Here is a 22587-nt window from a genome sequence, read left to right as displayed (position 1 = left end):
AGGTACATAGCTCCCGGGAGGAAAGCACCTGGCTCTCAGCAGACTGGACGAGGAGGAAAGGAGGAAAGACCGATCTAATAACCATCCAGAATTTATTAAGCCTCTCTCTCTCTCTCTCTCTCTCTCAGTTTTTGTGTGCATAAACAACATAACATGGTTAAGCACACAGAGGTTTTTGCAGCATGCAACGAAGAGGGTCAGAGATAAAGAAATACTGCAATGAATCAGTGTCATGTCTAAAACAGCCATGAATCAACACCTACTGTGGGTTAGTTCAGTGTGCTGACCTCTTCCTCTTTTGTAAGCTTTATTGTTGTTATAGATTTCTTTTAAATGTATGTGTTGTCGTTTTCAGTTATTGTGTTGATGACATAGGCTGTCAAGTAAACCTGCCTTTCTGGTAAATACCCACTCAATGAGAAATACAAACCTTCATCAATGTTCCTCACTTGTAAGTTGGTAATCCTGTTCCTCAACCTCAAAATCCATAATGTCTGCTATCACACTATGCCAAAACATCAGTGTACAGAAGGAGAGCAAGATGTGAAGCTGATTAGAGTTTCTTTCTGGTAAGTGCCACTTCTCTCCGTGACTAAGCATGACAAAAACCATTTGCATGATTAATTGAAAGCAGTAAGAAAGAAAGAACAAAAATGGAGGAATGCAGAGGTTGTCAGGGAAAGATGGTAATGGACAAAATGATAGAAAGGGAGTTCGCAGCTTCCAAAAAAGCAGGCACTACTGTCTTAGCAGAAGAAGATTTACTACATATAGACTACTAAATAATATAAAAGCTTTTTTTAATATACAGCCAAGTGCAAATATTTGTATGCCTTTAGGAGAAAATAACGGAGACCAGTTTAGAAAAGTAAAGGCATTTTGTTATGCTTCACACAAAGTGGATGAAAAGTTTTAATGTTTTATATATTTTAAATCTAATTTATTTTATAAATGCAACAGATACTGTTTACTGTAATAATGATTATGCCCACCCTTTGCTTTTACTGCTTTTTTAAATCCTCCTTTTTTCCGATCAATTTAAAGATTCAGTCTTTTCAAACTACAGTAGTTTATATGGGTGGATAGAAGCTAGCTATTACACTAGTGATCTGTCAGAAGTTCATGAAATATCTGTTAGTCAACTCAAAAAGCAAATAAAATACAATCTAATGATCACAATGTTTGTTCAGTTTGGATATGTATTGCCTGAGAGGAGAGAAGTGAAGAGGACAATAGCTGTGAAGGAGAATACTGTTGTGTGGCCCTTCAGAGGATAGAAAGGCATTTTCACTCTGTAAAACAAAAATGTTCACTTACCAAGAGGTTCAGCATAACAATAGTATGAACTATGAATTATTTAAGATACAGTTCACTTTAACTGTCAGTGCAAAACTGATCACAGAGTTGCATTTTGGTTCTTTTAACAATACAATTGTACAATTATTACTTATATAGCCTAATATACCCCATCCTACTGTATGTTCCTTATATATCCCAATAAATATGTTCCTGTTGCAGGTAACAGAGAGTAACTTGTTATTCTCCACACATAACCACTAAACCAATGTGTACTATTCCCTTTGCACAAAACAATGTGAACTACATGCTGTAAAACATAAGGCATTTAACAGCGATACTGAGCTACATATTTCTGTAAGGCATTCTGTCTCAAAACAATGAATGTATGAAATGTATGAAACAAGGCATCTGATTCAATTCTGTATCAAACTGTGTATGTTATATTTTTTACCTTCCATGAAATGTTAAATTACACCTAGACATTGACCCATGAGAGAAGCAAAGATGAAATTGGTTTTGGCTGCTGAGGTGTGTCCAGAAAAGTGTTGATAAAATAATACAATACAGTTCGGTTGTTTCAACGTCTAGGATGATTACTGAGTTAATCTTATTTCAGAGCATGCTTGCTTAGAGGGGAGAGAGAGAGAGAGAGAGAGAGAGAGAGAGAGAGAGAGAGAGAGAGAGAGAGAGAGAATTTTAATCATTTTCTCTTCATATTCTCTTCTAACACATATCAAATGAATCCAGGCTGGTGTGTGGGATTGCATGCTGCAGAACCAAGCTTTCATCATGTGGGTATGAGCACAAAAAAAACTTGAGTCAAGAAAAAAAACAGTAATGCAGTTCAAAAACAACATTACAACAGCATCTATTTTTTCTTAAAACAGCCATCAGAGTCACTGACAGCTCCAAGAACAGTATTGGAAGAATAATTGTTGAGTAACAATTGATTTAAACATAAGAGTCATTATTTACATGACAGTTCAGTGGAATTACGCTGGTTAACCAACTCAAACACAGTGTAACTTTCATGCTTTGCAGTCAAGATTTCAAAAGATTTTTTTTTATGAACCAATCATGATTGAGGTTAAGGTTAGTCTTAAGGAGTCTTGTTGTTCAATATTCAGCTGTGTTGGCTGTCAGTATATGCACCCACTTGCCACTTTAATAGGAATGTCTGTATCATATGCATGAAATGATATAGAGGTTAAGAGCTTTAGTTCATTTCCAAACCAAAACAACACAAAATGTTTATCTTAGTGACTAAGGATGCTCACAAACAACAAAAAGGATTCCTGTATTTTGCAATGCATGGAATTAACTAAAGCTGAAAAACTACAGCATAATAAGCGTTACTGAATAAAAAAATCCATAAACATATATTACAACAATTCACTACAACAATGGTGGTACTTTTTAAAACATTATATTGGAAAATACATTCATCTCTTAATTTGGTGGCCAGAACAAACCAGTTTGATGAAAAATGCTGAGATAGAAAACTGCAATGTTGCTTAGCATTTTTTTATGTGCTAAAGCTGACATTCCCGAGTCCCAAGATTTCAATGATGCATGGTGCTGTACTGTGTTGGACATGTGTTGGGGGGATGGTTCAGGAAGATACAGTGGGGTAAAAGCCAACACAGAATAGGAGCAAAACACACGCGCACACACACACACACACACACACACACACACACACACACACACACACACACACACACACACACACACACACACACACACACACACACACACACACAAAGGCACTCAACCAACCAGAAATATTTAATTAACACATATCAAAGAAAAAAGGGACATCTCAACAATGCTGAAGAAAGCCAATCTTTGTTTGGTTAGATATAATTATTTTAGGTAAAATATATGCTGAGAGTTTCATTAAGGACATTGGCATTCTGGTCTGGCATGCAGACATCATACAGTAGATTCTATTTAACTGGCAGGTGGATCACAGAGTGAACAGGAGGCAAAGCCCTTTTAATCTCCTGTAATCATTAACATAAGTCACTGTGCCCTCTTTGTCTTTCTCACCCCTCTCCTTTCTCTCAGGCTTCCCTGTGATTTAGTTTCTTTTACTTGTCAGTTACAAACCCTTGGGATCAACTGCTACCCTATGAAATATTTCCAGAGTGACCGATGAAAAGCTTAATTTCTTTCTTCTCTTATTTGCTGTTCTGTGTTTCTGCACTGTCCCCAATGAGTGGATGTCCAAAGTGAAAGCTGAGTCATAAAATTTTTTGCAATATACACTCAGGGGCCATACATGCTACAAGCACTGACTGCAACTAATAAAAATCCAGGTAATGGAAAAGTAAAAGTGGTAAAGAGGGTTTTAGTGCATCTGTTCACACATAGATAGTACTCAAGAAGGATTTTGCCTTTTATGCACCTGAGCTCACACATCCTCAGGTTCACTGCCAGGAGCTCTATAAGCCAGAGTCAATACTGCTATGGCATACAAAATTGTGATGTTGTGCCATGTGTAAATGTGCAATTTATATCGTAGAAATCAGCATTTTGTTCATTATGCATCCAATGTAATTAAACTGTTTGAACATCAGAGTTAAAATATAGAAAACAAACTGGTCACATGATCATACACTTTTCTTGAGAACCTGTGCCATTACCAGGAATTATCTACACCTGCAAAGTGAATAGTAGCACCAGGATCACAACAGCAGACATTCATTATATTAGAAAACCATATAAACATTAAAAGGAACTCTGCAGTAGCTTTAAAATGAGACCAGCCAAGTGCCACAACCCCAGAAAGAGGCTAAAGTAAAAATGGTAGGCATTTTAGACAGCTCTGGAGTTCTATTTCCACTTAAAATGGCACCCTAATAATAGAATTCATTATGCTTCAGTTAGTCATTTTCCCCTGGGTCAGAGGCTTTGTTTATTCAATTAAACTGTTGTTATGTTCATGTATAATCTTATTTCTATAATAAAGTTATGGTGAACCTTTAGCACATTTACTTTACAATAATAAACCTCTGCTCATGGCAAATTATTCATTTGTTCATACAGAAAGAAATCCATGTTGTTTTGCAATGTATATAATTCAGAATAACTACGGTTTAGTCATAATTTTTCTGTTATTTTTTTATAGAAATATACTGAGAATCAAATTGAATCAAATTGCCAGCAGCAAGCCACAAATCATGACTAGAGTGTATCATTACACACCTATGTAACACTCTTTGAGGCAAAAAAAAAAGGAAAAGAAAATGTTCTTTGGATACCTGGGTTTGGCTTACAACCCTTTCTGATAAAGAACAGTAAACTCTCAGAAACAGAGACACCAAACTGTACCTTTCTTTGTCACTGGAGTCAAGGGAACATCTTTTGTACCTTTAGTTTGTTTGCTTCACCTGGAAACAAGAATACGATATAACTTGAAAAATAATTTACATTTATTGACCCCTGATCACATGCACCTTCCCTCACTGATGCATCACCGAAACTACAATGAAAAGTAATTTGGCACCTTTCAGAGATTTCAGAGTGTGCATGGATCTGCATAGTCAGATATGACATCTGATGACATCACCATCTCACAAATGAAGTAAACTGAACGCAAACATGATATTATATATATATATATATATATATATATATGTATATATATATATATATATATATATATATATATATATATATATATATATATGTATATATATATGTATATATATATATATATATATATATGTATATATGTATGTATATATATATATATATATATATATATATGTATATATGTATATATATACATATATATATATATATATATATATATATATATATATATATATATATATATATATATATATATATATATATATATACATATACATATATAGCTTTAAATATTATAAATTAATATCAAATAATATGATTCTCATGAATAAAAGTTGAGAAATTACAATAAAATCACCTTTTTGGTAGTAGACTCAGACTCTATACATATGACACTAATGTATATGTTATATTGTAAAAAAAAAAAAAAAAGACATTAGATCACACACAATATGAACAGATGACACCTTTCTTAATCCTTCTTGTGAGTGGTTTGACAATTTCATTCTGTTTATATGCTGCTAGGAACTTTTACAGAATACATAAGCATCAGACGGCAGACATTTTTGTATTTTTTTTTGTTGTTGTTGTTGTTTTTACAAATTATTGTGTTTGAGCCTATTCTTATTTATAATGAAAAACTGAGTAATAAGCTCTCTTTGTTTCCTCAGCCAGTCTGGACGCCCCTTTTACCGCCCACCAGTCTAACGAGGTGTCTTTGGTGAAACAAAGAATTGCAGCACACATGTACACACACTGCTGAACACAACACATTCATGAGCAACATTCAAGGAGCATGTGCACACGTTGCACTGGAGGATTTAACCCTATAACTAACCAATATATATTTATCACAACGGTGTTGAATGAGAGTTTATACTATATCTAGCTGTATTCTTCAGCAATATAACACTTACCTTAAAACTGCAAAATCCCATTTGGCTAGACGAGGTGTGAGCTGGGTAAAATGCCGCGATGTGATGCTCCAAACTGAGCATCCTTTCCTCCTCCTGCCCACCTTTCTCTCCTCCCTGATGCTGTCTCAGAGTCCTCTTCGCTGTTCCGTGTTAAAGCCGCGACCTCTAGCGGTGAAAGACTTAAACTGCACAAATATCGTATACTGCTATATGTAGTTATAAGTCATATTGTCTCTTTCATGTCCATGCCACATCAGGAAGATTTCGTATTCCACTCATGCAATGCAAAATAAACCTGACAGAAATATGTTTATTGGCAAAACTGACAGAAATATGTTTATTGGCAAAACTGTGATTGTTAAAATTGAATGGTATAATATAAAATGTATTGTTGGCAGCTCAAGAGAAAAGTGACACCCATATGTGGGTCCTACCCAAATTGTTGCTACAAGTGGGAATCACACAGTTATATATGATGTTTATGTGTTGAATAGAATGACCATTTCCTTTCACTGAAGCTAAGAGGTCCAGAAACACATGGTTTGCCAAAGTTGGTTCAGAGAAACTGGTAAATCTAGAATGGGATGCTCATACAACCCATGTGGGTGTAATGCTCAGTATAAGTGTCCACAGACTGTTGACCTTATTGTGTATGATGTAAAATGCTTGGTCTGATGTGTTTATGTGGTAAGATACACAATTACTGAAACTTTAGTATCTTATTACAAACATTTTTTTTCATATGCAGATTAAGTTACTTTTAATTTGTGTACGTACAGTAGATGCAGGTCAATCATTAAATAGGAGTAGAAGGACTAAAGATCAAGAAAGTGTATGAGAAATTTTCTTGTATAATGTGTAAATAGATTTTTTACACTGAATAGTTTCAAAATGTCTTTTACCATTTTCATACATGTTTGGTAATATTAGTATAATCTTGTATAAAAATGTGTATAAAGTGATTCATCAGGTGTGGATATGAAAACAGCTTGTAGCAGTTAACAGGTGAACAGTCCAAAATAAAGATGTTAACAATTTAAAGAAATATGTTCTGTATAAAATCTTTTGTGTATAATTTGTAGTACAGTTGAATTTAATTACAATAATCTCTCCATTATTTGCATTACATAGCATTACTTGCTATGACCTTGAACATGTAGTTTGGATATTTGTGTGATGCAAGATATAAACTATAAAAAATATGGCTAACAATTTTATTTACCAAATACAAGGCACAGTGTTTTGAGCTACAGCACATCTCAACTATTCCAGGATTTTACAGTTCACAAACAAAACATCGTAAATGTTCCAAAAAAAAAAAAAAAAAAAAAAAGGTACTGTCCCAAAATGACAAAACAGTAAGGTGTAAACAGAATTACATAATCTAAACCATAAACACATACACATTCAATGGGCTGTAATATCTAAAATGTTGTTATCTACATGGAAAAAATAATTCCACAAATCTGGTCACTATACCTGAATTCCACTCACAGCTCAGTTGGTGGTAGATTGCATCTAGTGTCACCTCTAATGACAGGTGAATGTAGTTATATTATTACAGATGATGTGCTCATTACGGGACTCATTTTTTAGTCATTTGTAATTGTAGATCAGCTTAATTAATGAACTTTATTTAATTGTTTAATCAATGGAATCTGTATAAAGTACTTAAGCAATCTGTGTCTGGAAGCCAGAGTGGGAAAAATGTGCCAATGTCTGCTATATCCTTAATTATCATGATTAATATTGGTAATATCGTCAACGATAAGCAACCACTTATGGAAAAGTTTCTATTACAAAGTTTATATTTCAAACCTGCACTAAAAGTTTAGTTTAAGTTTTAGTCCTACAAACTCTTTTCAAATATTCTTGAGATGACTATTTCAGTTAGCAGCTTCAAAATGCTATATGAGACAAAGAAGTCTGCAAAAAGAAAACAATTACCCAGTACTGGAAATATAACCCTCTCAGTATACAGACAAGAGCTTCAATTTTACATTTGTGTTTCCCTACCACTCCACCAGGTGGCAGTAGCAGTGAGAGGCAGGCAGGGATTTCTATAAATACTAGGTGTACTAAATCTGGATCAGAGCAGCTCAGACTAGTAGGTAACATTTTTTAAACTGAGTGTTGGCTGAAACAGAATATTAAAATAAGAAACACTACACCACGTGTGTAGCAGATTTCATTATTTAACAAACTTATCTGTTAAGTAGTCCAAGAAAGCCAAAGTGTCCCTGATATTGTTGCAACACTTGTGTGCATGCAGCATTCTAATTCAGATGTAACTTGTTTGTAACATTATAAAAGTGCAATCAGATGATGATGGCAGCCATCAGACAACTTTAACTGCCCTTTAACTATTGTTGTTTCTTTTTGGTTGCAAATTAGAATCCCAAAAATCACTATCCAACAAAAAGGCGCTCGATCTCTCATGAGGAAGTGAGTTATCTTATTAATCACAATGCTGCATCTCCTCCTGCTCAGTCTGATAATAGTTTGTGCTCTTCAGCGACCCTGAGTGTTGCGATTCAGAGAGAAGGTCAAGCAGGCAGTACTGAAGCTCATCTGATCATCAGTATCAGAGCTCACCATCTTCATCATCCCCATACTCCTGTCTGGTGTAGAGGAAGGCCTCTTTTTCAGGGGACATGGAGTTCCGGGGAGTATTGGTGGATTTACACACATCAGGACCTTCGTCTGGAATGGAATGAGTCAAAGCACCTTCTGAGCTGTGCCATATTCCATAGCTAAAGTAAATAATAAAACCTGGGAAGTAATGAATGAAAAAGAAAATAAAAGGTTACTGTACATACTGTTCAACGTTAGTGAACATATTAAGCTTATTATAATTACATTATGCAAAGTGTATACAATTAATTAAAACACAATGCAATTCTCATCCAAAAAAATTACAATGAACAAGAATGTAATTTGATAAGTTTCTTGATACCAATAAACATCCATATAGCAAAGCGTATCCAGGTCCCCCTGTCCAGCTGCATCATCAGATAGACGTTCACAAACATGCTAACCACAGGGAGGAAGGGTAACAGAGGTACCTGCAAGCCAAAATGTCAAATCATTAAATCGATGCATGCAAAAGTGACATTTAATAGTATCACTATTACTTGATTAAAAAAAACCTGAAAGAACAACACAAAATTCATACTAAATAATACACAGTGATGCAGTGGGCAGCATTGCCGCTTCACACCTCAAGGGTCCAAGGTTAATTTATTTCCAAGAGTTCCCTGTGTCCATGTTGTTCCTCTCAGGGTTCTTTGGCTTCTGCCATCTCCCAAATCCATGCTGGTATATTGACTGGCTATGTGAGATTGACCCTAGGTGGCAATGTGTGTGTTAACATTGCCCTGCAATGCATTGGAGTCTCATGTGGGGTGCATTCTCATCTCTTACCCAGAGTTTTTACGATAGGCTTTGGATCCACTATGACCCTGAGCAGGATAAAGTGGATACTGAAGAATGGATGAATGAAAGAATGGTGGTGCAGAGGGTAGCTGAGCTCCAATGTCCTTTGTTTGATCCTTAAATTTGTATAAAATTTCCAGCATTTTCTGTGTGATTCATACTTATGACATGACACTTAAGGCTAATATATATTAGGAGGAGATTGCATATGTATATCCAAGAAAATATTAGGAGAAGATTGTATATGTATATCCAAGAAAATATTAGGAGGAGATTGTATATTTATTCTTGGATGGTTCATATTTCTCTTGACCGCACAATTCCTCTTTGAAGGTAAAATAGAACAGTGTATACAGCCTAACGTTCACTCACCTTAAATGAGAGCTTGCATTTACTCTCCGGCTGCCTCCAGATGATGAAAGTGAGAAGGAGACACACCATGGCAATCACACTGAGGGTTGCTATGCTCCAGCTGGCAATACCACCATGAACGGCCATGATGCAAAAAAACAGGATCAGGAAACCTGCAACCCACATACATAAAACACTGAAAAAATGTCCTGAGGAACTTCAGTGTATTGTGTACATTTGTGTGTACACCTCAACATGCAGTTTACTGTGTGGCTACAAGCAGATCATCATTAGCTGGAACAAAAGCTAACATTCTGTAAATAAACTAAAGGTCTGTATGATCAGTGCCACTGAGGAAAAAACAAACTAAAGATGTTAAAAGTAATTATTTTGTACATCATTAAATTCCTACCAAGCAGGCTTGCACAGACATTGACAGCAGAGCCAGAAAGTCCAGACGGCTCAGTGTTGTCAGGAAAAAGCAGCTTTTTGAAACTGAAGCGCTCCTCCATGCCAGGCAGAATGCCCATACTCGTAGTACTAAAGGATTCTCTCATCTCTAGCTCCTCGTTTGTGCTTGCCATCTGGTATCCCTGAGTGGGATGATCCGGTTGATACCTGAAACACAAAGTCTTTCACCCTTAAGGTTTTTTCCACAGTAATCACATTTCTGCTAAGCAATTTCTCAGTATGCTCTCAACATACCGGGGGTTTATTATCTGGAGATAAATAAAGTCGTTATGCTACAAATCTACCTTAAACTACACTTTGTAAGAGGGAATTAGTGAATATTACTGATATTAGACATGAAATGTTGACCTACCACTATTACTTAGTAGTAATAAATAGAAGAATTTTGTGTAAAATTTATAGTATAATTCAGAGTAGTATCTACTGATATCTCACAGCAATGTGACTGGACACAAAAAAAACGTGTGGAGTGACTCACCTGAGCACCAGCACACATGCAGCAACCAAAGTGTAAGCTAGAAGCGTGCCAATAGACATCAGATCAACCAGATCCTTTAGGTCAAACAGAAATGCCATGATAGCTGTACAGGAGCAGAAAGCACACAGCCACAAGCATGCACATTATTCAGGAGTAATGTGACCAAAAAGTCAAAAAGTATATCCTCTATAGATGGATATCTTTTTATACAATGTTTAAAAAAAAGAAGGAAAGAAACTTTTGCTTTATCTTAATAATTCCAGTTATTTAAAAAGTAAAAAATATAACAAAACAAAAACAAATATAACAAAATATCAGGAACGATTGTTTTACAACAATCTTTCAAACAGCCAAGTATCACAGTATTTCTGATTAAACTTAACTATTTGTAAAATTGTCAGTGTTACCAAAAACATTAATCATATCAGTTGTCCTTGTAAAGTTTCAAGGGTTAAAAATGCAAGGACAGTCCATTAAACACTACGAATCACAGGAAAGGACATAGAGTAAATGAATAATTGACCCTGCTGCTGTTGTCATGGGACAACTTTCCATGTCACATAGTTTTCACAGAACCACATGCTGTTATCATTTTTTGCAGGGAAAAAAATTATTTTGACCCTCATTGGAGATTTAAACACCATCCATATATGGGTAATTTTCTGAAAAAAGGCTGAAAATGAAAAAGTAGGAAAATTGCTACCAAGATTATTATTTGTAATGCAAGCTGGTTGATTGTGATTTATCAAGACTACCATGGAGACTAAACCACTACAAACATTTACAATTTAAATATTTACAACTAAAAGGAAACCGCTCATGTTCTAGAAAAGTCTGTACTCTATGTTTGAGGTGTAAACAATAACACAGTAATTATGACTACATAAGAGGAAGTTTTCCACTCTTCTTCTGTCGGGCTCCGCTCTTACCAGACAATACCCCTGCAGCCAACGTGGCAATGATGGGCGTCTTCCTCTTGCTCACATGTGCCAGAAAAGAGAAGAGGAGACCATCTCGGGACATGGCATAGATAATACGAGGAAGAGGAAACATGGAACCCAGTAGACTGGGCATGGGAAAATGGGTGAGGGTGGATGATGGGAGGTGGACATTAGAACAGACAAAAACAGAAAAGGAAAAAATAAGCCTTTGTGGTAGATGTGGGAGACATGGAGTCTATTAAAATATGGTTTTAACAAGGTTTCTAACTTCAGAAGACAAAACCCAAACACCATGACAAAATACTGCATGCACTTTTGCACAGTTGGAGCTCGAAATGAAGCTGAATTGAGTCTCAAACCCAGAGCAGATGCAAAGTTAGTAGTGTTATGAGCCTTTCTCACCTGCTAAAAAGCCAGATGTTAGAGAAGCGGATAAGGGGGTTTTTGTTTTTGAGTTGATTTCAGCCATGTATTTGAAGATCAGCCCGTCATCTGCCATTGCCCACAAGACACGAGGCATTGGGAACATGGTGCCAATCAGGCTAGCACATGAGATTGGGGAAGAAAAGCAGCCATGCCATGCATGTGTAAGAGTGACAAATAGCATTAGCTGTCCTATGGCAAAGTGCATTCACAGTCACTGATGAAACCCAAACAGCAGACAAGGTCACTGTGGTTTCATCAGAATAAGCAGACACATACGGTTCAGTGAACTTAAAAATAATACTTAATAATAAAAAAGAAAGTATTAAGAATACTTAATAATACTTTTCATACAAAATAAAGCTATGATTTGATTACAAAAAAGACAAAGCAAAACATTCAAGACACGGGGAGCCTGTGTCTATCTCAGGCGTCATTGGGCATCAAGGCAGGATACATCCTGGACGGAGTGCCAACCCATCGCAGGGCACAAACACACATTCACTCACGCAATCACACACTAGGGACAATTTTCCAGAGATGCCAATCAACCTACTGTACCATGTATGTCTTTGGACCGGGGGAGGAAACCAGAGTACTCGGAGGAAACCCCTGAGGCACGGGGAGAACATGCAAACTCCACACACACTAGGTGGAATCGGGAATCGAACCCTGACCCTGGAGGTGTGAGGCGAACGCGCTAACCACTAAGCCACCGTGCCCCTACATTCAAGACATATGATTTGTTATTTTTTATTCATTTTTATAAGTAACCCATTTAGCATATAAACATGTAGCATAAAGCATACATTAAATTTCTGAATAGTTCTTTCACAGAAATGAAAATGTATATATAAATGTAAATGAATGCATTGTAATGGTTTTGAATGCATGAACAGATGTTTTTAAAATTTGTACTAAAATCTGTTTCTAAAATTAGTACTTGAATCATTTTATTTAAGAAGTAAAATATAAATAGAGAAATCAGCTTAGCTTAAATAAAGAACAAGCACTATGATGCATATTTTTATCATGGGAGTTTTGCTGATTTTAATCTGATTTTATACAACTTCACACAAATATACACATGCAATGCCATGCATGCATGCACAGGGCATAGTGCCTTATCACCTCCTTCCACTTCCTGTTACAAGTACCTTTATGTGTAAGATTTTAGAACACTATGTGTAATTTTAGTTCAAATCAATAACTAATTAAAATTAAAGGTTTGTTTTGTTGCAAGATTTAATATTATGTATAAGTTGCTATTTCTAAAACACAAAGGTACAGGGAAGTGGTGATGAATTGAACTCTGATGTTCATACACCATCTGTTCCCATGTGTATAAGCTTAGCTTTATGCTTACCTGGTGGACAGGGCACACAGAGAGCCTACAGCCACTGCGTAGACGGCTCCCTCCCAGCCTACATATTTAAAGGCCACAGGAATTGGGCTTTTCGTGTCCAGCAGGTAGTACGGCATCATCATAGTGAGAGCAGCCGACACACCAAAGTAGGCGACAAAACAGATGAGGAGAGAGGAGACGATGCCGATAGGGATGGCCCTCTGAGGATTCTTCACCTCCTCACCTAGGAGATATTTAAGTGACCTATGTGCAAAAACTGCAATGTCCTCACTGGCGTCATACGGCATGGAACAGTACAATGAATTCAGAATAATTTATAACGAATGACTCACTGACAAAATGCAGGTCTGGTAAGCTGTAATGCAAATGGTTTCAATGGCACAGAATGTACACATTGCAAATTAAGATCAATGTTCTGAGTTCTACTTGCTAGAAAAACTGGTACACACACTTCTGGCCTGAAATATCATTTTGTTTTTCCAAAGCAAGTGAACTCGAAACATCCGAATCAAATCCTTGTGAAAGGTCTTAGGGAAATATTTATCCTGACAGCCTATTCTTAGAAGGTAGACAAATAAATATTCATCAAATCAAAACATTATGCTTCATTTATCTAAAAATTTATAACCTATAGTACATGCTTTGGGCTTTACATAATAACTGGTCTGTGGATTCACCTTCATGAGAATGTTAATGTAAACTTGGATCCCAATTATTCCCCCTGGACAGATCATATTATCTCATATTACTGCTCATTTTCTTGCCATTTCAGTTTATTCATTTATAATTTTTTTTTACAACAATTTGTATATTTTCTGGAATTGGTTTGCAGCTGGACTACACTCACTCTATTTAGAACGTTATGGGAGAACTGTGTTGGTGCCAAAAGGAAAATAACATAGGAAAGGCCAAATGCTTTTATGACAGGGGGGCTGGGGGGACGTGGATATGAAGCAGACCCACACTGAGGGAGAAAGACATGCCCAGTCAAACGTGAATCCAAATCCTCCAATCAGAGCTGAAACCACAGGGGCGTGAACATAACTGAATGTAAAATATGGGGCCAGGGGGCAGTAAGCATTGGAGAACATGATGATAGCAAAAAAGTTTGAATAGGTGTGAAGAGAAAGGGAACTGTTGCACAACAATTTAAACATTCACTACGAGGAGAACCAGATATAATTCAAAAGCAACTGAACAACATGCTGCTATGTCACACATTTGATCTTAGGTAAATGCTACTGAGCTTGTCTTTGGAAAAATATTATCTGATTAGCAGTTTCCACATCCCATCCACTGCCTCTTAAACACTTTCTCACCTGTTGTGGCGATGCAGTCAAACCCGACAAAGGCATAGAAGCATGTTGCGGCTCCAGAGAGGACTCCACTGAAGCCAAATGGCATAAATCCACCCATTCCCAAGCTTTCAGCTAATTCATTGGCTTCTGTTTTACTTTTCAGGGAGGGAAGTGAGAAAAAAGAGGACATTATTTCACATATGTTCGGTGTAGTTTTGCCTTAAATATGTGACCCATTCATTTTTATTTATTTATACCACAGTGCTGTTAAAGTCTTGATTCTATTTGGTCATAAGTTTGACTAATTAACAGCAGCTCTGTTAGTAGTGCCAGTACATGACACATCAAGGATTTTCTTTAATTAATGTGCTTGTTCAAATATGTTATCGTTTCAGGACAAGCTGTATTTTAATCTATTTTGTTTTGGTTTCCTATCTAAATTGATTGGGGCAGAATTGCTTATACCTGCAATAACATAACTGATGATGTATAACATATGAAGCGTCATTCTTTAATAAATAAATAATTATAAGCATCGACTGTCAATATGAGACAAAAAAAAGCCTCTAAAAAAGGCAGTGTCCCATAAACCCAGCAGAAAATCTCTACTATCAGCATGGAAATAGCTTTAGAGTTGATGATGAACCTGTTGTACTGGGAAGCACAACATAAAGGAGATCAGCCTCTGCATGCTGCTCACTTGAAACCTGAAGAGTTGGTGGCATTGAGAATCTCATAAGGATCCAGTTGCCAGTTTTTGAGGGTGCCTTTGACCAGGCCTGATACCACCATGAACAGCAGCACCAGGACATTGATGCAGGTGAAAACCTTATTGACCATGGCTGACTCCTTCACTCCAAAAGCCAGCAAGCCTGTGAAAAAAAGTAGTATTCAGATATTCAAATTGTAATAATCTTATCACATCCACAGAAATTACCCAAATAATAAAAACTGCAGGAATTCGATACATTAATTTTGAAATAAACTTACATAATATGTTTGTATACATTTTATCTGTATTACATGTCCTATTAAAGCTGATTAGCCAATTAAATACCTGAGAGACTCAGAATGATGGCCACTGCAAACATATCCGGGTATTCAGCCAACACACCTGGGACCTTCATGCTCATGTACTGACGACAGAACATCTCAATTTGTTTGCCGATCAGCTCATCAAACGTGGCACTCCATGCACGAGCTACACTAGATGTGCCTTTAATTAGCAAAAAAAAGGTTATAAAAATTATTTATGGAAACTGGTTAAATTAAATGAAGAGCATTTTATGAGGCTAATTTTACAAGAAAGCAACTCAAGAAAGAGACTCTATGTCCAGGAAAACAGAATGTAATTAAAGCTTTACGCTAAATTCAACTCAGTCATGTTGCACTGCAAAGCACAAAATAATGCAGATACTGGTCAAGAGCTTCAAATATTGTTCACCTAAACTGGACAGTTTGGAAAAACAGTACCTGGTTTTCTGCCAGTTCTTAACTGTCAAGTTTGGGAAGGTCTTTGTCCAGTATAGTCTATGATTTCATTTCTTTGCTGACAGGAGAGGACTCCCATGTGTACTTCCTTATGGGAATCCCATATGACTTAAATCTTTGATGTGTTTTATGTATTGATATACTTTTCTGCTCACTGCAGTTGTAAAGAATGGTTATTTGAGTTACTGTAGCTTCCTGTCAGTAAAAACTATTGTGGCCCATCTTTTCTGACCTCTACCTTTGCAAGGTATTTTACAAAGAATTTTTAGGGGTTTTTTTTTTGTGTAAGCTCTAGATTCGGCTGCATGTAAATATGCCAGGTGATCAGAAACCTCTGAAATACTCAAACCACCCAGTCTGGCACCAACAACCATGGCAAATGTCCAGGCATTACTGTTACAATTAACCAGTGAGTGTATATGCACATAAAATGTACATTAAATTGTCATTTATATGTATAATATCCACTCTATAAAATGCACTTTTGCAAGTAAATATGTAGAAAAATCTGTATGCAAGAGCCTACCTATGATATAAGAGAGGATGAGATTCCAGCCAGTGATGAAGGCCCAGAGCTCCCCAACTGTCACATAGCTGTACAGATATGCTGAACCTGTCTTGGGTACTCGTGCCCCAAACTCAGCGTAGCACAGGCCAGCCAGAACTGATGCCATGGCAGCAATGAGGAAAGACAGCACTATGGCAGGTCCCGAGTTCTCCCGTGCCACTGTTCCGGCAAGGACGTAAACCCCAGCGCCCAGAGTGCTGCCCACTCCGAGAGCCACTAGGTCAAATGTGTTAAGGCATCGTGAGAGACGAGAGTCTTCCAAGCTGCAGTCCACCACTTTCACACGCAGCAGCTGCTTGCCAAAACTCAGAAGCTTCTGCAAAACCATGGCTTGTCTGATCCAGTTTGATTTGGCCTGATCCGATCTGTTTCCACACACAGCCTACCTACAGGAATGACAGGAAATAAGTAATGGAAGGGAGCTGGTGTTCCTTTTAATAAACTGGTTACCAAATGAATAATTGAAGTGTTAACAGTGTTAGATTAACAGTGTTAGTTTAATCAATTGCCAAATGCTGGAACTGTTAATGTATTTCAGAGTTAAACAACTGGGCAATTGGGCTACTCTGTCCATTTCATAGTTATTTGAGTTAAGGTGATTTGTTTGGTTTAGATCTTTGGCAGATGTTAAAGCGTCGTTTATCCTTTACTCCAGATCTGCATTAACAAAGAGAACATTTTGTTTGTCCAGCTCTAGCGTATGAACTGGCAGCAAGAAGCAGTTGTGCAATGATTTATAGATTAAAGGACATAATTTATCCTCACATATGAGAAGGCAGATGATTGAACTCAACCCAAAATAAGCAAATACAGTTCTCCTTTAGAGAAATTCTAGAACAGCAACGAGTCCATCTAGTAAAGACAAAGATCTGACTATGTAACATGCTATGTAAAAGAGATAGAGAATCAGAATATGTATGCTCATAGCCATAAGCATTAGGTAGAGTAGATTAGCTAAATTACTACAGAGGCTAAACTATTTTACTCTTTTTACTCACTTTTTAAATTAATTAAATAAGATATAACAATGCAGCTAAGTAAAATAATCTACTGATTATTCTCCCCTTAACTTTTATGAATACAAGATAAAGATGTAAAAGGATAACGCGATGCCTTAAAACATAAAGCATTCGTTCATTGGTTTTATTTTATAAGAGCATTACTGAAAGCCATGTTAAAGCTCTCCTGCCCTTTAAGATCTTTCTCAGTCACTTTTTTGTACATTTAAAAGATTAAACAAAACTTTCTTAATTAAAATATGATTAGATTTATTAGTAATTATAGAGCTATAAGAAATTCTCACAATGAAAAAGGGTTATACAGATACACAGTTTTCTTATATTGATTAAAGAAACAGAAAGATTCTCCTCTGTTTCAATAAGCCATGCCTGCAGCAAAATGCGATCCTGAAGCAGAAACAGAACAGCTGTTCAGGACAACCTTAAAAAAAATAGGAATGGCTGCCAACTTTACAGTTAGAAGACAAAATCCCTGAAACAAATCAGACTCTTGCACATTTGTGGGAAGCCAAGCAGACCCCATAACCTCTAGACCACAGCAACAAAGTGAGGAATAGAAGAGCTTTTACCTACTGTTAGCAAGTACAAGATCTATGTATGAACTCCTGTCTACTGACGACCTCAGTCTCCCTCTCCGCTCCCCTAGAAATAGCACATTGGCACATCACATGTTCAAGTTATTCCAGTCAGTATGTGTGTTCAGTGAGGCACATTCAAGCTTTCAACGTCCAAAACCATTCTAAGAAACTCACACTCACAGAAGTCACCGAGGCCATGTAGGCCAACTAGACAGCACAAATTAACAACAAAAAAAAAAAAATGGTTGTTTGGATTCTAATTGGTTGCAGAAACAGAATAGAAAGAGTATTATTATATACTGAAGTGACCCTGTACAGTGGAGTCCAAAACACTGAAACTACATTAAGAAACTGGAGATAAACAAAAAGAAATGAATGTTCATTACTCAGGATTCTGAACTATTTCTATCTGACTATTTAAATGTACTCAAATGTGTGATATTGAATGCTAAATTATTTGTACATTCATATCCTTTCAAGTGAAGCATGTGTCCAGATGACAGTGTCATGCATTGTCAGTGCCATAGATCTAATATGGATTGTCTCTTCAATACTACTTTTCACTCAGGTTTCACTCAGGTTATGCCTATAATTATACTATAATTTTAATTAAAATAAAACATTGTATGAGTGCAAAATAAAAGCACTATTACTAGTTGTATCAGACACTCCACTAAACAACTCAAGCTCCCTTAAAGATAATTTCATTATCAGTTGTATTTAACAAGTTCTCTGATGGAGTATGGTCAGGGGCCATGTATCACTTGAGGTTAATGACCTGCACTCAAATGACCTCTTTTTCAGCCTGATCATACTCACGCACTCCAGATCTCCAGGGAACGATTGAGCAAGGGGATATTTGGCTATGTGCAGTGTTCATTTATGGCAAGCATGGAAAGAGGGCTCTAAATCACTCTAGACAGTTTCAGCTGGAACTAAAGGTTGATAGGACATGCATTGAACATCTAACATTGTTTGTGTTACTGGACAAGGAGACTAAATCCCACATACACATACACACACACACACAAGATAAATTAAGCAGGTGGGAAGAGCAGGGGTGTGGTGTGCCAATGTCCAATCATTTTGCAAGGCTTTGTTTTGGTGTATAACATGCAACATGTGATATCTAAGTTCTAGTTTGGTCACTTTTAAGAATCCTAAACAAAAATATAGAATCACCTGTTTATTGTGGTGTTTTCACTAGTAAAGTATAAGTATTGTAATATAGTAAGATATATTCATGGGCTAAATCCCAAACTCTTGATTTTCAGTCTGTCACCTTGCCAATGCATATTGGAAATACTGAGAGTTCTAACCAGAACACACTGGAAATGCATCATGGATGTTATTTTTTCACTAAAGCAAATCATACGATTTGTGTGAGACAGGACTATTCCTGCTATCAGAAGAGGATCACTGGGGACACTGCTCCAGCTGGGGCCCCAGGGGATCCAGTGACATGATCTGTTTGATTAGAATATGTTGGCTGAAACTGTGGGTTTCTATTCCAGGCTTTTTAAGCCATTTATTTATAGAAACAAGCGAGATAATCTGGCAAAAAACAAGAAAATCAAAAAATTAGCAAAAATGTCTATAAATAGGTTTAATATTTTTAAATTTGGTTAATTGTATGTAATAATATAATAGGAAATACAAAATAAATCTGACAATATTTAAGAAATTTTCTAATTGCTAAGATGTCATTGTGGCATTATGTCATTGTGGTCACGAATGGCACTATTACAAGGTTATGGCAGTTTTGTGATGCCTGATTTTCTCAAGGAATCACATTGTAACAGCATTATATTTGTGGCAATGACAGTGACCTTCTGATCTACTAATTCACTCACACCGAGCAACTTTATTACCTGCCCAACATATCACAAATATTTTACTGACCAAATCTCAAATATGTGCAAATGTAATTAAATACAAAGCCTATATTATATTGTATAAATCACACAAAATTTATACATAGTGAATAGTCAAGCTCTTATGCAGTCTTTAATGCTCTACTGCTTTAGTCAAATTACAGATATGGACAGTTACATGTCTTGGAAGGTCACGGAGATTTGAACAGAAGCTCAATTTCCAGCTCACATGGAGATCACAGCCAATCACCTGAAGGTTCATCCATATTAGGCTTCAGGTCAAGTTCATACAATGCTCCCAACAGAGAAGGACAAACTAGCTGTCTGACTTTCAGTGACATTATAATCATACCAAAATTATTGCTACCCTTCATAAAAGTAAGTAAAAATTAAGTAAAAATAATTGTATAACATAAACACGACAAAGATTCATTTAAATTCAGTAATTATAAAAGAACATGGTAAAGTATTCCTTAAAAAAAACAAAAAAAAAACATTCTACCTACAAATGCTTAATTTGTTTCTCAAATCAAAATATTTGTCAATACATCTGACATCAAAATCAACCTTCATGGTCATACACATACATCAGCTGTTTGATGACTAAAGGGAACCGCATGCAAGGCAAACCACCTGATATACACTGCTGGTGTCAAATATTCTGGTAGATCAGCAATGCATTAAGGCTCTTGTGAAAACTGATGGCATTCTGAATTCTGCCAGGGCCAAACATCCAAAGAAACATAAAATCAATGACTATCTCAACTTTTCTCAACTAGTGTGACCTTAACAGAGCAACATAAATATATATAAAAAATGCAGCCATAAATACAAAACACATTTATGAAGTACGATGCTCCTGCTTCAGTAGTATCAGGATCAGAAGTTTGGAAAGATCACAAATGCTTCTTCTACTTAAAAAACATTGTGCCCATTATGTAATGAGCATTAAAATGGAAAGAGTTTGGTAAGTTTCACCAGCGTTGTTTAAACACTATGAGCTCAAGAGATCGTAATTGTTTGTGTTTTCTCAAAGGCTTAAAACACTACAAGCTATAGTCAATGTTGGCCAAAGTCGTATAAACACCACAGGAGTCAGACTAGTCCAATTCCAAGCATAAAAGCATATTTACAACATAATCTGTGTTGTTGTGGACACAAATAAGAGATGGGGAAAGCAGATCTTTTAAGATAAGCGGTTCATTCTCGTGTTCCTGAATGGGAAGCAAGCATGACTTTGAAATGTGGTAATGTCAGTGAATCGTACGATTTAAAAATAATGTTTACACAGAACACAGCTAAAGAGCAAAGGCCCCAGGTGCGCATGCGCACTGTCAAATACATGACCAGAATTCACAGTAACCAGCTGCATTTTCTCAAGTAACAGTTTGTACTGTAAACATTAAGTGAGCTCATATACAGTACATACACCTGGAAAAACAACACCGAGTGATTCATTTGATCATAGACACGTCATTTGTGTATGGAATTAAAGGAATGAACATTTTAGGTCAATAAAACAAAACTTGTTAGAATTAAAGTGATTTTCTCCCTTTGCATGCGGAATTAAAAGCGAGTTCCCACGTCTAGTTCTCGTTATTTCAGTGTTATAACGCCTACATGTGGAACAAAAGGCCGAAACACTGCGTGCTTTAAGTTACATAATGCAGCACAAGCCATGGTTATAGATATAGGTTATTTTTCCATAGTCTTACCTGGAAGATTTGCGCCACTATCCAGTGATACACGCGTACAAACCGCTCCTCTCTTTAGGAAAGATCAGTGTGTGTGGAGTTTTTCTCTCACTGGGTGATTTAAAAGGAGGCGTTGACTTTCACCTCTTTCACCATCTTTACAGGAGCGCACACCAACTACTCCCAGCTTCATTACAAGTCTCAGATGTCATTCATACACCAGGCGTCATGATCTATCTTCACTCATAGGTCAGACTGTCATGTCAAGAAAATAATGTCCGGTATTACACATGGACATGGTAGAGGAATGCAACGGTACCCTGAGTGTGTCCTGAATTTTTTTCCTTAATATTAACATCTGTGTTAAGACAGAGATGTGGGTGCCCAGTGGTTAAGGGAACTACTGTTCAGAAGGTCATGAGTTTGAATCCCAGGTCCACCAAGCTGACACAGCTGGGCCCTGAGAAAAGCTCTTAACCCTCAGTTAAATGTTCTCAGTGCTCAGTTAAAGATATACACATAATAGCAATTATATACTGTATATAAAAGTTTTCTTCACTTTTATGTGTGGAAACACATCATTTTAGGCAGATGAGTCAAATGCAAGCCTTTAATTCTTTTAGATGGTTTATTGCAAGAATGTGACAGTGAATAATTTGTCAATGTAATTTACATTTTATTCAGTGTAAGTGTTCCAATACTTACCAAGTGTTTATATTCCTCTATGAGAAAAAAAACAAACACCTATCTGTTTCTGAATTTAATGTTAAAATTCTGTGCTCAG

The 22587-nt window shown here is 36.5% G+C and overlaps 1 protein-coding gene across 3 annotated transcripts; it reads right to left on the bottom strand.

Moving 5' to 3' along the window:
* Positions 1 to 6929: 6929 nt before the first annotated feature.
* slc7a1a (solute carrier family 7 member 1a) lies at positions 6930 to 21951 on the bottom strand. Of its 3 annotated transcripts, XM_060895594.1 has the most exons (13): positions 21825 to 21886; positions 18231 to 18299; positions 16597 to 17024; positions 15637 to 15795; positions 15280 to 15451; positions 14601 to 14734; positions 13282 to 13504; positions 11481 to 11617; positions 10552 to 10654; positions 10015 to 10220; positions 9624 to 9775; positions 8773 to 8881; positions 6930 to 8588 (listed from the first exon to the last, which is right to left on the bottom strand). In XM_060895594.1, exons 3-13 carry the CDS (start codon positions 16964 to 16966, stop codon positions 8401 to 8403), a joined length of 1953 nt encoding a protein of 650 aa, XP_060751577.1. In that variant the 5' UTR covers positions 16967 to 17024; positions 18231 to 18299; positions 21825 to 21886; the 3' UTR covers positions 6930 to 8400. The 3 variants fall into 3 exon arrangements, with proteins under 3 accessions (XP_060751577.1, XP_060751576.1, XP_060751578.1); XM_060895593.1 differs by lacking the exon at positions 18231 to 18299 and having other exon boundaries at positions 21825 to 21951; XM_060895595.1 differs by lacking the exon at positions 21825 to 21886 and having other exon boundaries at positions 18227 to 18294.
* Between the last annotated feature and the right edge of the window lie 636 nt (positions 21952 to 22587).

The sequence above is a fragment of the Tachysurus vachellii genome, chromosome 20 (assembly GCF_030014155.1).
Source record: "Tachysurus vachellii isolate PV-2020 chromosome 20, HZAU_Pvac_v1, whole genome shotgun sequence".
NCBI lineage: Eukaryota > Metazoa > Chordata > Actinopteri > Siluriformes > Bagridae > Tachysurus > Tachysurus vachellii.
This window is presented reverse-complemented; position numbering and strand designations above follow the sequence as displayed.